At 42.3% G+C, this 14,472-nt stretch overlaps 5 protein-coding genes across 5 annotated transcripts; 4 read left to right on the top strand and 1 right to left on the bottom strand.

Annotated features, from left to right (window-relative positions):
* Positions 1-793: 793 nt before the first annotated feature.
* On the top strand, positions 794-1,251 carry SS1G_12323 (predicted protein; the record flags this gene model as incomplete). The annotated part of the gene is made up of 2 exons (XM_001587243.1): positions 794-1,039; positions 1,186-1,251. The coding sequence occupies 2 exons, from the start codon at positions 794-796 to the stop codon at positions 1,249-1,251; spliced, it is 312 nt and encodes a 103-aa protein (XP_001587293.1).
* A 2,054-nt stretch (positions 1,252-3,305) lies between these two features.
* Positions 3,306-4,412, top strand: SS1G_12322 (predicted protein; the record flags this gene model as incomplete). Its single annotated transcript, XM_001587242.1, has 1 exon — positions 3,306-4,412. One exon carries the CDS (start codon positions 3,306-3,308, stop codon positions 4,410-4,412), a length of 1,107 nt encoding a protein of 368 aa, XP_001587292.1.
* Positions 4,413-5,638: 1,226 nt separating this feature from the next.
* Positions 5,639-7,050, bottom strand: SS1G_12321 (hypothetical protein; the record flags this gene model as incomplete). Its single annotated transcript, XM_001587241.1, has 3 exons — positions 5,639-5,828; positions 5,908-6,358; positions 6,441-7,050. 3 exons carry the CDS (start codon positions 7,048-7,050, stop codon positions 5,639-5,641), a joined length of 1,251 nt encoding a protein of 416 aa, XP_001587291.1.
* A 1,212-nt stretch (positions 7,051-8,262) lies between these two features.
* On the top strand, positions 8,263-10,269 carry SS1G_12320 (hypothetical protein; the record flags this gene model as incomplete). Its single annotated transcript, XM_001587240.1, has 4 exons — positions 8,263-8,491; positions 8,611-9,659; positions 9,711-10,154; positions 10,252-10,269. The coding sequence occupies 4 exons, from the start codon at positions 8,263-8,265 to the stop codon at positions 10,267-10,269; spliced, it is 1,740 nt and encodes a 579-aa protein (XP_001587290.1).
* A 1,091-nt stretch (positions 10,270-11,360) lies between these two features.
* Positions 11,361-11,858, top strand: SS1G_12319 (hypothetical protein; the record flags this gene model as incomplete). Its single annotated transcript, XM_001587239.1, has 1 exon — positions 11,361-11,858. One exon carries the CDS (start codon positions 11,361-11,363, stop codon positions 11,856-11,858), a length of 498 nt encoding a protein of 165 aa, XP_001587289.1.
* Positions 11,859-14,472: the final 2,614 nt, after the last annotated feature.

The raw sequence follows: 14,472 nt of genomic DNA, 5'->3' as shown, positions 1-14,472 counted from the left end.
CCTTGATACTTCAAGATAAGGTAAGAGAAGGGTCACCATGATCCCTCACACAATAACCTCACGTTCGTGATCTGGATTTAAATTAGTTCCCATTTAATCCCTTGCCCAGCATATTTCGTCAACAATTATACTTTAGAATTGCGTCTTTTCGGAGGCCCCTCGCAAACAAAACGGACGCAAGTCCTAACTTCATGCAAGTGATCGATAGAGAAAACTCTCTCTCCCTAGCACACTTTCTTGTCGTCATCGAAAGCAGGGAGACGAGAGAAATTACAAAGGGCCCCCAGTGTTTTATTGTCCCAACGTGGACGAAATCAGGTGAAGGACCCGAGCACGGCCATTGAGTTCATGCAACTTATCCTAGGTACATGGCATTTTTTTACTGCACAAATATATATATATATATAAATATATATACACACATATATGTGGCAGTTTCCCAAGAGGATATGGATGTGTGTGATGCCAAACCTCAACCCCTTCATATGTGACTGTACGCAGTACTACCTTGAGAACGTTTTTCCCCTACCCGTTGCACTCCCGGAAGCAAAACAGAGACTGGATCTACAATTGGCAGGTGACAGGACATTGAATGGTGGGGATTGGCACTATTGTGTGATAGTGGCTTTGCAGGACGTTGAACATTGCATGGAAAGGAATTAATTCCCCGAGTCAGTGATACATTTGTTGTGTTCAGAAGTCCGACCAAAAACTATATGTGAAATAATATGCAACTGCGAGGTCGGAAAGTATGAAGAAATTTTTCCATGCATCATTTATCTGCAATACAAAGATGCCGAACCCTAGAATGCGAAATGAGGTAGAAAAATATCACGACACAATTTTGCAATGTCTTGATCTTGGCCAGGCACGTAAAATTAGTTATGCAATTGTGCTTCCTTCCGTTCAAGGAGGTTTCAAGTGTCCCGATTTAGATAATTCATGGCCGGTAGACTTCGATCGTCCTGTCGCTTTCGGCTCTTACGGACCTGGGCGACTGGATCTCAAAGATGCCTATCTCACTAGATACATATGTATTGTAGGTACCTTACCTACTTCGGCCTTCCGCATACATCCGTGACGATGTACTCCATATCTGCCGACATCTCTCCTCGAGGGTATGTTTTATTAGACTAGTCTAAGATGATTCTTCGTACCACTCTCATTCTACTGACCAAGTTCCAGATCACTGTACCCCTTCATCAGGCAGTCCAGGCAAGCGAAGGCATAGGTAGAGAAGCGGATATTTGACCACGACTGAGCATTCACCGACATGAATGAGTGACATGGTCGTTTGAGAATGGTCCGTTGCAGTATCTCCCCGTGTCGGAGAAACTGGAAAAAGGGGCGGCCTTACCCACCACCAACGCACCCGAAGTGAATCATCACGACCACGACGGCCACGGTCGAATGAAGGGGTACATCAGCCTCAGTCGATGTGTATCCATTTCTCCTCAGAAATATACGTGACCACATGTTCAGCCAACCAAAGTAGTTATTAATAGATTGAACTGTGTTGTCAACGTGAGGGAAGATGTGTTGTAGATGTTGCAGGAATCAATCGATTGAATTCTTCTCCATACATGCTTCCATTCCCTTCCTCCCATTTACCCGCTTCCATGTCGAGATCTTCCATCGATCCCCACTTTACACTTTTTTTTTCTCTTCCATCCTCCACCAGGCCTTCACAGAGACATTGCCAGCCATAAGTAGGTTCAAACCTAATCATGTAGCAACCAATAATCTCAGCCTTTATACTCATCACATTCACACTTAACCATCTCACCTAACCTAACCTATGACTTCTGACATATGATCATGACCTTGATTTTTATCTTTAAAGACCTAGACTCCCACTCTCCTGAACGGTTCACGATGAACGATTTGCATTTTGCTGTCAGCTTGCACTTGTATCATTTGCATTCCATTTTCATCGCTTATCCATGCTGCCAATGCAACCAACCAACATTTCGAAGGACGCATTCGGGAAAGCCGGACAATATCAGTGAGTGAGCGATAAAAGTCGGAGTCTCGGCCATTTCACTATCTGGTTGAGGGCTGGGCAAGCTGGGAATAGAAAGATACACAGCACAGCACAGTATCCTAGGTATAATACAGCACAAGCACAGTACAGTACGGACGCGTGCACATTGTTGCTTTCTAAAGTGGGCGGAAGATGTTGATGGCTTGTGAGGGGGGGCTTGGAGGGCTTTTGGCTTATTAGATGATGATTAAAGTTGGATAGCTTTGAAAAGAGTCGTATGAAAGCCCCTCCCTCCTTCCTTAACTTCTTCCTGCGCCGCTTCAGGTATGCTGAAAATGGAATAAAATGTGTGTTAGTTGATGGCGGCTGATTGATTCATTCACTCACTCATTCATTGTTTGATCGAGAAATTGGTGATTCCAATCCGGCTCATTGGCACACCGATTACTCTTGATTGAAACCTTGATATTATTCTATTATTACTTGCTTTCATTACTTTCATTACTTGGATTATTTATACTATTTATCTTATTTTAACATTACTATTTACATTATTTACATTACTATCTACATTATTATCTCATTACTTATATTATCTACATTACTTGGGTATATTATTCACATTACTTACATTATTTACATCACTTACATCACTACATACATACATCACTTATACTACACTCCTCCTATACTCCTCTACTCCTCTATCCATCTAACCCCAAATCAGCAACAACATATTAAATTCTACACACAACTCAACCACTTAACTCAAATCCAGATTATAGGGACTGACATTTATTACCAAAATCATTTCAAATCAAATCAAATCAAATCACTCCAAACACACCTCTATCCAATCCTGTTCATTCCTCTCCAGCCTCTTGACCTTTTTTATCCCTCGGAGAAAAAAAAAAGACCTCACCGTACTATTGTACCAATATACTTCCGTCCACATACATACCGAAAAGAAGGGGGTTTATCGTTATCGCAACCGATTTACATTACATTACCTACATTCCATTCCAATTCTTAACCCATACCGCATTTGCGCAAAGGGGCAAGTCGGCGGTCAGTTTTGTGTCGTGCATCAATCTTTATTCACTTGATTGTATCGTACAACCCTCATTCTGCACAGCAGCGATGCAAACTAGATGTTATTAAGCGTCTCCGTAAAGGGACTGAGAGTTGTTTCTCTTTGATTTTGATTTCATTTTGATTTTGATTTGATCTTGATTGTGTTAGTTGTTGCTATTACTTGCTATTTACCATTGTTTTTGCTTGTTTTTATTGCTCTTACCGTACAACCCCCTCAATCGAAACAATGTCCAATTACCATGGAGATCATATATCGAGATCTAGGTCCAAGGTCAAACCTGTTTTTAAAAAACTGATACAAAGCGAAAAGAATTCACTAGATCTGGATCGCTCTGCAGCGGAACAACAAGATGCCCTCGGGATATTTGATTATGGTACTGGCTACAGTTCTCGCTCCTCTTACGACATTGCATACAACAGTCGAGAAGGAGGGAGAAGGGGTTTTCACGCTCGTTCAACCAGCGGCACATCTCAATTCTCGACGACTACATCAGGCAGTGGCCCACGTTCTGGACCATTCGTACATCCTTTCCAGCAAACACCCAGACCTTACACTCCGCCGTTAGGTGCTTCTTACCAAAACTCAATTCGCGAAAGTGAAGCAACAAACAGCAGCCCTGCACTTACCGAAGATGAGGATCAGTTACGGCATACTTTCCGTAGTACAGCCAATTTAGCAAATCAAGCAAACTCTATGAGCGGTTCGACGAATCCTCTCTTGCAGCAAACCCTAAGGATTCAAACAAAGCTACCTCCGACCTCCTCAAGACTTGCACTTGCGACCTCACGCACAAGTCTCTCCCTAACCCCTGAAGTACCCTCACCACTCGACACCATGTCACCTACTACACCAGCTATCCGGCGATCCATGGAAGGATTCCGCATCCGAAGTCGCAGTGATGTTGATAACCGTCTGCGATCGGAAACAATACAAGAGGCACGTCGCAAGTTCCAAGAGAAAGAAAAGGCCAAAGAAGAAAAGGCAGCGAGGGAGGAAATTCGAGCAATGGAGAAGAAACAACAAAAGGAAGCAAGGCAGATTGAAAGAGGACATCGTCGTTCATCTGCCAGTGACAACCTACCTACAAGAACAAAACGTTCCAAGTCTGACCTTACTATACATGAGAAAAGTGAAGGACTTTATGGCCAGAGTTATAATACTGCAACTATTTCTACTCCCCCATTTCTTTCCGAGGAACATGGTTCACCAGGAGGAAGAAGTCATACCACCATGTCAAATACCAAGAAGAAAACACACAGTGCTTGGACAAAACTCATGATGTGGTTAAGGACTCGGTTCTTGCGACTGGGTAAGAAGACTAGCAGAAAATAACATATATTGTCTTGATCAATGGACTTGGAATAGAGATGTGAAGAAACCATACACCCATCTTACACTTTTATCACTGGGTGGTATACCTCACATCCATATCCCATCCATCCTCCATCTCCTGGATAAGGCTTCCTGTCCACTTTCTTACTCTCTTTAAACATAATTTTGGGATTTGTTTTGTCCTCTGGACAGGCGTTAGGCAGGTTCAAATATGATTTCATACCAGAGGACCGGCATCGAAAAATTTCGACTGCTTTTGTTTTTTCCCATCACATGCGACACATCAGCGAGGCGTTTGGGTCACTCGTTTTTTTTAAAGTACATTAAAGTACTTCTTTCTGGGAACAGGACCTCTGGTTAGGGAGATTTTACATATGGGTGTTTAATGGGGTTTTGGTGCTTTGATCATTTTCCTTTTATTGCTGAGTGAAGTATCTTGCTTGCTCTTCGCATACACATGGAGGAGCTTTGGTTTTTAGGAAGTTTGTGTCTTTCTATACTTGGGAGGGGGGATTTATGGGGGTGTCTCTGTTCTTAGACTGGGTGGGAATTGCTTGGGGATAAAGATTTGATTTGCTTTTCTGGCGAGGGAATGAGTGCAATGGTGATGGTGATTGAGGAAGGAAGTGAAAGTGAAGGTGGCTTGCATGCCTTCATGTAGTTAGCTATCTTTGGATAGGAGATTGTGGTATGCTTGGGATAGATAGGATAAGCACAATTCAATTAAGAGAACTTCCTTTTACTTCTTTTTTGGCTTGGTTTTTGTGTTTGTGTGTGAATGTGTGAATGAATGTGTTTTTGAGTTGGTGAAGTTGGTGATTCAAATATTATCATGTAAAGCCGTCGAATTATCCCTTCTCCCTTCTCCCTTATGTGCCTTCTTGAATTACACCATTGGATCTTCACAAGAATTATAGAGGAAGAAGAGAAGAAGTAGTCATAGATGGATATATGATGGATAGATGAATCGCCAATATTAACATTAGGGGTCAAAGTTGCACATAAAGCACGAAATGGAAAAACTAGTATTTATTGATTCTCTGAACCTCCTCAAAAACCACAATTTAAGAAAAAACTTATTATATGCCATACCATGTATATATGAAAATATGAAAATATGAAAATATGAAAATAAAACAAAAAACTTAAGAACTCGACATCTCCCTCCTCCTCCCCCGCTCTCCACCACCCAACCCCCAGATCTTCCCTCCCCACACCTCCGCACCTCAAGACCTCACCGTAGCATTCCAAGCCGAATACCGCACAATCTGTCGAAAATGTCCATACAACCCAATACAACTCCCCAGAATTAAATAAAAAGGATACAGAAGCGTAAATTTAACCATCATACGTTTAGTTATGAGTTCTGAGAGGACGAAGTAGGTTATTGCGAGACTGCCTATTAGGCAGAGTGTTCTGGGGCGGGGGGGTTAGTTTGGTGTGCTTGTGCTTCGGGGTGTTTAGGGAAGTTTGAGGGAAATAGGATTTCACATACCCAATAATAAACAACCATTCCGAAGCGGGAAATTCAAAAAAAATCAAATTTTTCAACTGAGTTCCTGTTTTGAGAAATCCAGTGATGAGGAAACTGAGCATGAGACATGTGTATTGTGAGACGAGATAATAGCTTAATTCACGAATTAATAGTAAAGAGAGGAGACCAAAGCGAGTGAGAAGATTGCGTTTCTTGTTGTGGGGTGATTTTTTGTAGGCGAGCATGCAGTGCCGATAACTTGCTTGTGTCCAGCCTTGGACCCAGCGGAGTCGCTGTTTGAGAAATGAGTGGAAGGTTGTGGGTGCGAGTTCGTAGGATATCACGTTCGGTTCGTGGATGCAGATGGAGCCTTGTTCGAGGGCGCGCAGCGCGGAGTCAATATCTTCTGTTAACATGGTTGCGTCCATTTTTAGATCGCGGGGGAGATTGGCGCGCCAGTAGCCGTTGGATCCTATGGGGTCGTTAGGGATGCTAGGGAATGTATGATGTGAGATGTGGGTTTTGGGGAGAGGAGAAGGATGAGGTATATTTACCGGTAAAAAGACCATAACCGAATAATGCAGCTCGGCCAGGATGTGATGTACCATAGATCTTGTCGAATTCTACCGCGATCGTACCAGTCAAGAATGTGGCCTTGGAATTTTGAATGACACATCGTCCTTGAACGCAATCGACTTCTTCATCGGCTAGGAACCGTTCGACTGCCCATCGTGGCCCATAAGGATGGGAATAATGATCACAATCATACAAGGCGATGATTTGTGCTCCGGTATATAGGGTAAAGAAGTAATTAAGATTGTGTGCTTTGGAAGTCGAGTCTGGTACTTTGATTATTCTCAATCGGTCGATTTTCGCTGCGAGCTCGTTCATTTCAGATTCGACGGGCTCGATGGCTTTGGGCGTGTTGTACAATACGTTGATTCGAATTCTATCATGTGGGTATACGATATGATCTAAGGCGTAATGAATCCTATCCATGATAATGTCTTGTTCGTTGGGAAGATATGCGACGATAACAAGATCCAATATCAAGAGTTGATCCTCGGGCGTGGGAAATTTCCATCCATTTTCCTCCACGTCATAGAGTGCTTTCCTTGAAATTCTGTTAGGCTTTAGACTACATATGGCTTCCATGACGTTCATAGCTGCCGTGTAGGAATTTGTGGAAAGATAGATGAGCCAGAAAATCTCTATCAGCTTTGGCGTGCAAAACATGTAAAGACATGTTGAGAATATGAAATAGGAGATAATTAGGAGGAATGGAGTCCAATCCAACAAAAAAGCTGAAGCTCTGGACGCGAAAGTGCATAGAGAAACAGGTCTTGAGGAACTGATTAGCTTCAACATCTTGTGAGAACAACAGAGAACCGAAGGTATTAAATTTGCGTAGGAAAGAAATGAGGAAACGAGGCTCGTGAAGGATTAGAAGGATATCAACAAACAGAAGAATATCAACAAACAGACGACACTATCCGTCCATTTTGCATTCCGGAAGAGATTCAAAACCCTGAATGAGATTCATCTCGATGATGAAGTCTTGGTATACTCCATGAACAGTATCATACCCAAGCTGATCAAACTATTGAAAGCAGGTGGTCGTCCACAACATAGCTTACTTGTTGAAATTGGAGCCCCGAATATTGAGAAGGTAGAGAATATGATATGTCAATTCAGTCAGAGACTTATTGTCTTATACTCAATACAGATGTTCTAGACTACTAGATAGTTCTGCTTCTCTTGAATGGCGAGAGATGTTTGCTACTGATTGTTTCAGGCCACTCAATAAACATAGAGGTTCACTTGAGTGGTAAAGCCTCATCTCACTATGTAAGTTAATATTAAAAATTATAACCTTACACTAGGTACAGTCTGTGTTGAAAAATTGATATTTGCGGGTAAGAAAGTCATAAATATAAATTTATCACTGACTGGAAGAACCCATCGGAAGCTAAAATGCCACTGAATGAGCCACTGAAGCCACCAAAACCCCTATAGCGCTAAACACGTGCGCGGCTGGTTAAAGCCAAAAGTTTCCTTCGACCACTCGTGAAGCCTGCCAAACTCGCACTATCCGCTATACTATCTAAGAAGTCCTTAGTAAACAGGATGTTACTTCTCATTTCATTCAAAATCTTCTCAAAAAGCAAAAGGTAAATAACACATGATGGATTGTGTGCGTGTGGCCGCCCGTCTCAGCTCTCGAGGAGGATCTGGGCATTTGAATTTGATACCCACGACAACTTATGGGCATGCTTTTTAGGATTTATCTTGTGGTATCCTTTTGTCAAGTTGAAGTCACGACGAAGGTAACCTCGAAGGATTTTTTATCGTTACTTGTTATTGTTGTTATCGACCATGTACACCATTTCCATACTGTCTTTACTCTTTACCATTGCATTCTCCGTCTATGCCCAATCTTCTCTTTCTGCCCCTATCTTTTCGTCAAATGATGACTGCTCGTGTGGATACTATGATATCGTGAATGGAAACCTCTTCACGGAATCTCTAATAGTGTATTTCAATGAAACCGATACTCTTTCCGACGACATCATACTTCAGTCATACGAAAACAGATATGAGAAGTGTGTGAACGAAGTGAATGACTTCAATTTAAATTACTACTGTAATAAAGAACTAAGCGAACGCGAAAGAGACTAGCTCTTTTAGTAAGTCTATATAAGACTTACTACTTTCAATATGTAGCTAGCTCTTTAGACAGAATACAATTAGACATACAGGACCTACGTAATCTGTGGGTGCTACGTCTTCCGTATCCTTCTCGTACCAACAAGAAGGATTACAACAGCATCTTTCGGCAAGGTTCCAATCCTACAAACGTCAATTTTCTTAACAGTTCGTTATTTACGGACGATAACGATGAATCCTGGTCTCTGCCTTCATCCGGGTCACGTTCTTCGCGACAGATCTCGTCAAACTCTCCGCACCAGAACGTTTCATCTACTATTGGTAGAGGAGGCGAGAACTCTTCAACTGCCAATGATCCAATATCATCGTCGTCGCCATCGGGTAGACCTTTCACTTCGTCCCTGAAACTGTCGGTAGACCCACCGAATGGTGATCACTTGGTAACAGGTGGTGGCATCCGAACTGTGAGACAGGATATCAAATATGGTTCAGCACGTGCTCATCTTCGTCTTTCAAATCAGGGAGTTGGGGCGACGTCCCTCTCGATGATGTTTCGATACAACGATACAGAATCAATGGAAATCAATATTATGAACACCAACCAAAATTCGACTTCTTGGGTCACAAGTTTGGTTCATTTGGAATTTTCAGATCCATCACTTGGCACAAAATTCAGTACTTTTGCAGGGAAGAACATATCGCTATATGATTACAACGAGTTCCGACTGGACTGGACGGAGAGTGAAGTGAATTGGTGTATCGGAAGCGCCCTTGTTAGATCAATTTCCAAGAAGAATGACTCCGTACCATCAACCCCCTCACCCTTCTTTATCAAGCATTGGTCTACAGGAAATCCATATTCGATGCAAGGCCCACCTATTTCCATCTCAGATGCAAATATTGGATGGATTCGACTCTTTTTCAATTCGTCATTGATGAATTCTACGGACCATGCGAATTTTGATGCGCAATGCAACCTTACTGTCGCATGTTCGATGGACGATACAACTCGACGTGGCTCCTCGCCTTTCCCATCAGCCGCTTCAGATCCATGGGAACAGCGTGTTGCCCGTGACACACTTCGGTGGTTAGCTATTTGGTTTAGCGTAGGTTGTATGGTGGTTACTCTGACAGCTCTAGTGAATGCTCTTCTTAAGCTCAAGGTTTTCAAGAAAGAGGAGGATGTCCAACCTATTCCCGAAGATGATAATAGTGTGATGAGCCCTCCTTCTTCACCCTACACACACTACAGAGGTGCAAGCTTGACTCCGGCACCCTCATATCGGACCAGAATTGAGTCCTATAATTCGGAATCCTCAACTTTAATAGCTTCATTCAATTTTTCATCCGCAAGCCATTCAGTTTCTGCCGGACGAGGCTTGAGTGGCATCGGATCTCCTGAACAAATATACAGCAAAGTTGACCCCGGATGGGATACTTGCGGAAGTACTTCAGGCGAGAATAGCGACAATGCAATATCTATCAATGAACTACCTTCTAACCAACCTCACTCGTGGCCCAACTCGCCCGCCGCTAGTCGATTTGATTTTAATCTCAATGAAAAGTCTAGACGACTCTCGGGGCTTAAAAATACTACCACCGTGAGTGCGCTGGACAATGTAACACTTGATATCGAATCGGACGTCATAGAACCACAGCATCAGAAAAATGCCCAAACTTATATTGATACACATTCAGATGGACAAGATACCATAAATGTATTTCCCACATCGAAATTCTCAACAATTGGAAGTGCATCCCCCATAGACAACAGTCAAAGAGTGGATCACTTAGCCGGTCTTATCACAGTCGCAGCAATCAACGTAACCGTCCTTCACTTCTGCCTCACCTTCGTACCGGCCGTCATTGCTCCCGGCGCTTTTGCACACTATCCTGCTGAAATATGGATCAATAAAACCATCGTACCCTTTTTCCTCAATCAAGGAGCTCTCGACCTCTTTTTTACAACCTCTGCTCGATTTCTCATTGCACCTTTTCTACGGGGTGGAGACCTCTCTTCTATATCTCAAAAGATAGTCGGTCGAGTATTTCAAATCATGTTACCTGTTCTCGTGTTCGTCTTTCTAGAATACTTTCTTATTCTATCGGGAGCAACGTATTACCTTCCTTTCTTACCATCAATTACATGGAGCACATGGCCTTACATTACGCCCTTTCCGCACATCGGATATCTCCTCAATGAAGTTATGGCACTCGCATACACAATCCCAAACGCAGTTCCTCTGATAACTTTTAACTACTGTACCGGTGTTCTCTGGACCATTCCTGTAATAATACAGGGATTATGGACTACACTTCTCGCCATCCTTCTGATAACTTCTATTCCAAGCCCGAGCAAACGTCTCCCTTTCTATCTTTTCTCTCTCCTCATAAACTGGTATTCACTATCCTGGTCCTCCTTCTTTTGGATCGGCATTCTACTCACTGATCTCGAAATTACTTACCACTTCCCAAAATACCTGCACAAACATCCTCTCATATACTATCCCCTCATTTTGATCCTTACAATTTTAGCTCTTTGAGCCCTGAGCGCAGATACTTTCAACCAATGGCTAGATTACAGCATCATCGCTAAAGAAACACTCATACATCCCGACCCAAATACAGGTCTTCCGGCTACTATCACTCGAAATTCCGGATACCCGGGCTATCCAGGGTATTGGGTCCCTCATTTTAATGGCCTCATCTTTTGTACCGCAATTCAATGCCTCGCATCTATATCACCCTTCGTCCAGTCATTTCTTTCCGCTAAACACCTCATGCTCCTATTTCCACACGTCTTTAGCATGTATCTATTCCACGGTATGATATTTTGGTCCCTCGGTGCTTGGGTCTGCATTACGCTCAACAACATCTTGCCGTATTGGGCAGTACTGATTGTGACGGCTGTGGTATGTTATTCGGTGTTATTTTTATTTTTGCCATTATTATCATTAATCGCAGGGTTATGCGGGAAAGGGTTAGCGGGTGATATCAAGAGAGATTCAATGGAAGAGCCATTGCCGGGAAGGCCAACGTTAACGCCATTTGGGAGAGATTGGTTGGACAGGAATGGGATGGTTGATGGAATTCCTGTTGTGGGTAGTACAACACCGATTGAGGAGAGTAAGGTTGGAAATATGGGGAAAGGGAAAGAGGAGGTAAACGGCGTAGAGATTCGGGTTATCGATTGTGAGGAGGGACTTGTGCAAGAAACTACTATTAGTTCCACCAATAAGAATTCGAAGGGCAAGTTCGCTGAGGGTGAGGTTTATGTCAAAGGAAACCAGATAATTAAGGCATGAGAAGTAAATGAGGGTTCGTAGTTGTTTTTGGCGGGCAACATATTTACCCAAAGTACATAATATTTCTCTTTCGAGGAACAAACTCAATCTCTTCAAAACATTATTCTTTATTACTAGATCAGCTATCACATGTCAATACTTAATCTATGCCTCGAAACCAATGCTAGTACTTACAAAATGAAAATACTTTAAAGTTAGCCCCGGAAATTATTGTCTCGTGCTTCAAGCCATCAAGTTGGGCTCCATCAATCCTCAGAGCTTTGGTATGATCTTGTGGATCCAATACTGGAATTATTACCCCCCTTTTCTTTACCCGAGACAAATCTAGTCAGGTCTCGCAAAGTGTTTGTTTTTACGTGAAACATTACAGCTCACATGGAAGGCGTGAGATATTCCGAGCAGGGTTTCCAATAGTGCGGATTGCAGGTTAGATTATGAGGGAACCTGGTTACTCGAATTCTCACTCTGAGTAAGTATCGAAGCTTACTCTAGGTAAATATCTGAAGTCTCCTTTAGAAAACTTTACTGAATTGCACACCTCTCGAGTTTTGGAATCCGCGTCTATAGTGAACAAATTCAGAAAGCCGGGAAAACTGATCGCGATTACCACCATGAAATCGCTTTTCCTATCGCCACCTCCAAGTACTCCTCAATCGACCTACCTTTTAGGCCTGCGCGGCTTTCTCATAACGCAGACTTTTCTATGGACATTCCTACAAACATTTGTTCCTGCTACGGTCAAGAGCAATATCGTTACATTCCCTCCAAATACACCGACTTATCAAAACCTCATTCGCAAGATTCTCTCTCCAATTTTCTGGAATGAATCGCTCATATATTCGTCATTTATATTTTTATCTGCAAGAACACTCTGTATATCCTTCATTAGCTCTCCCACAAAACAAACCATCACATCTTCCATATTCCGACGATCATTCCGCCTTATAATTCCAACTATCTTCTCCCTTTCGCTTATCACTCTGCTTTCATACACAACATCTACCGATCATTTTACCACTCTCTTCATAACCCGCACCGCGAACACTAGCATCCAAACTCCATGTACTCTTTCCTCACCTGTTCCACTCACCCTCTTCAACTCCATTTTCACCCTCCTCCTCTCCACTTCCCACACACCTCTCCACAAGCTATCCGCCGTCCGCGCTTTCCCTTCCGCAACCCTATCAATCCTTCCAATCCTATACTCACAATCCTACACCCTCTACATCACTACTCTCATAATTCCCTACACCCGACCCCTCTGGCGTCTCAAATACTCCCCCCTCTTCCTCTTCACCGCCTATTGGGTATCCTCCTACTCATTCATATCGATCAGCAGCCTCCTCCTCACCGATTTCCTCCTTTTCCATAATTCTCCCCTACTCTTTCATTCGAGAACCGGCTTTCCATTACCGAAACAACTCACGAAGAAACGAGTACCGTCTTGGATACCTTACACTTTTATCCTGTTGATTGGAATAGCTCTCCAATATTTTTACATCACTTCGGAGTCTGAGATCAAAACGGCAAATGCGGAATTAAAAGCACATACGGATATTTATGGTTCTTCGGGTGGATTAAACACAACTCCGGATTTAAAAGAACAAACTCCCAGGATTACCGATTGGTTAATTTTATGTGGAGGATTTTTGCTATTAGAGACGAGGAAGGGAGTACAAAATTTATTTAAAAATACTGTGATGATTGCTCTTGGAAGGAGAAGTTTAAGTAGTTAATTCTTTTCCCCCGAATATTTGTGAGTTGTTGAGCTAATGGGTTTATTTAATTATAAAGGCTACTTCTTGACCCAATCTATTGTGGTATATTCGGCAGCTATTCCTTTGTATCTCCATCTTGTCGTAGATAAAGATGTTTCGGATATAGCGGCTACTTGTATTTGTCTTGGGGTTTCGGTGTTGGGGACTCTGGTGTGTGGAGAGGTATTTTATAGGGGGGTGGAGATTCAGAGTTTGTGGGCGGGAGTGTGGAGTTGGGGTTGGATGAGGGAATGAAGGAATGAGGAGAATGTGTCGTGTTGATTATTGAGATTATGTGTTGGTGGATGCTGTATGTAAATGTAGAAGATTTATGGAATTGAATTATATCTCTCATCTATTAGGTTATATACGGATCTGAAGCTTTTATTGTTTCTCAACTAGCTTCTGGCTTGAATATGAAAACTTTTCGTCCCATGTACCTCAGTCCAATGACATGATTGTGCATGACGATGATGATTTTCAGTTCAACAAACATAACAGCATGTGATTCTATATTGGCAAGGGCTGGACGAGAATAGGAAGGAGTTTGGAATGAAGGCAAATAAGGAATGAACTTTCAAGATTGGAGGCATGGTACTTGGGATATGATCGATGTATTGTGTGTAATCTTACAATCCATTTGGATATTTCAAAGCAACATCACTCCTGAAATAACTAATCAATAATCTTTTTTTTATTTTTAATTCACCTCAAAGATTTACAGACACAAACTTCACTTTTGAATATGACGACTTGAACCGATCGATGGATAATGGAAGTATAAAAAACTGTGCGTTGGTAATTGGTATAACCAATTACAAAAAAAAGATACAACAATTTTTCTCCCAAAATTTTCA

Source organism: Sclerotinia sclerotiorum, genomic scaffold (assembly GCF_000146945.2).
Source record: "Sclerotinia sclerotiorum 1980 UF-70 scaffold_19 genomic scaffold, whole genome shotgun sequence".
Lineage (NCBI taxonomy): Eukaryota > Fungi > Ascomycota > Leotiomycetes > Helotiales > Sclerotiniaceae > Sclerotinia > Sclerotinia sclerotiorum.
The sequence above is the reverse complement of the archived record's forward strand: the minus strand, read 5'-3'. Positions and strand labels throughout refer to the sequence as shown.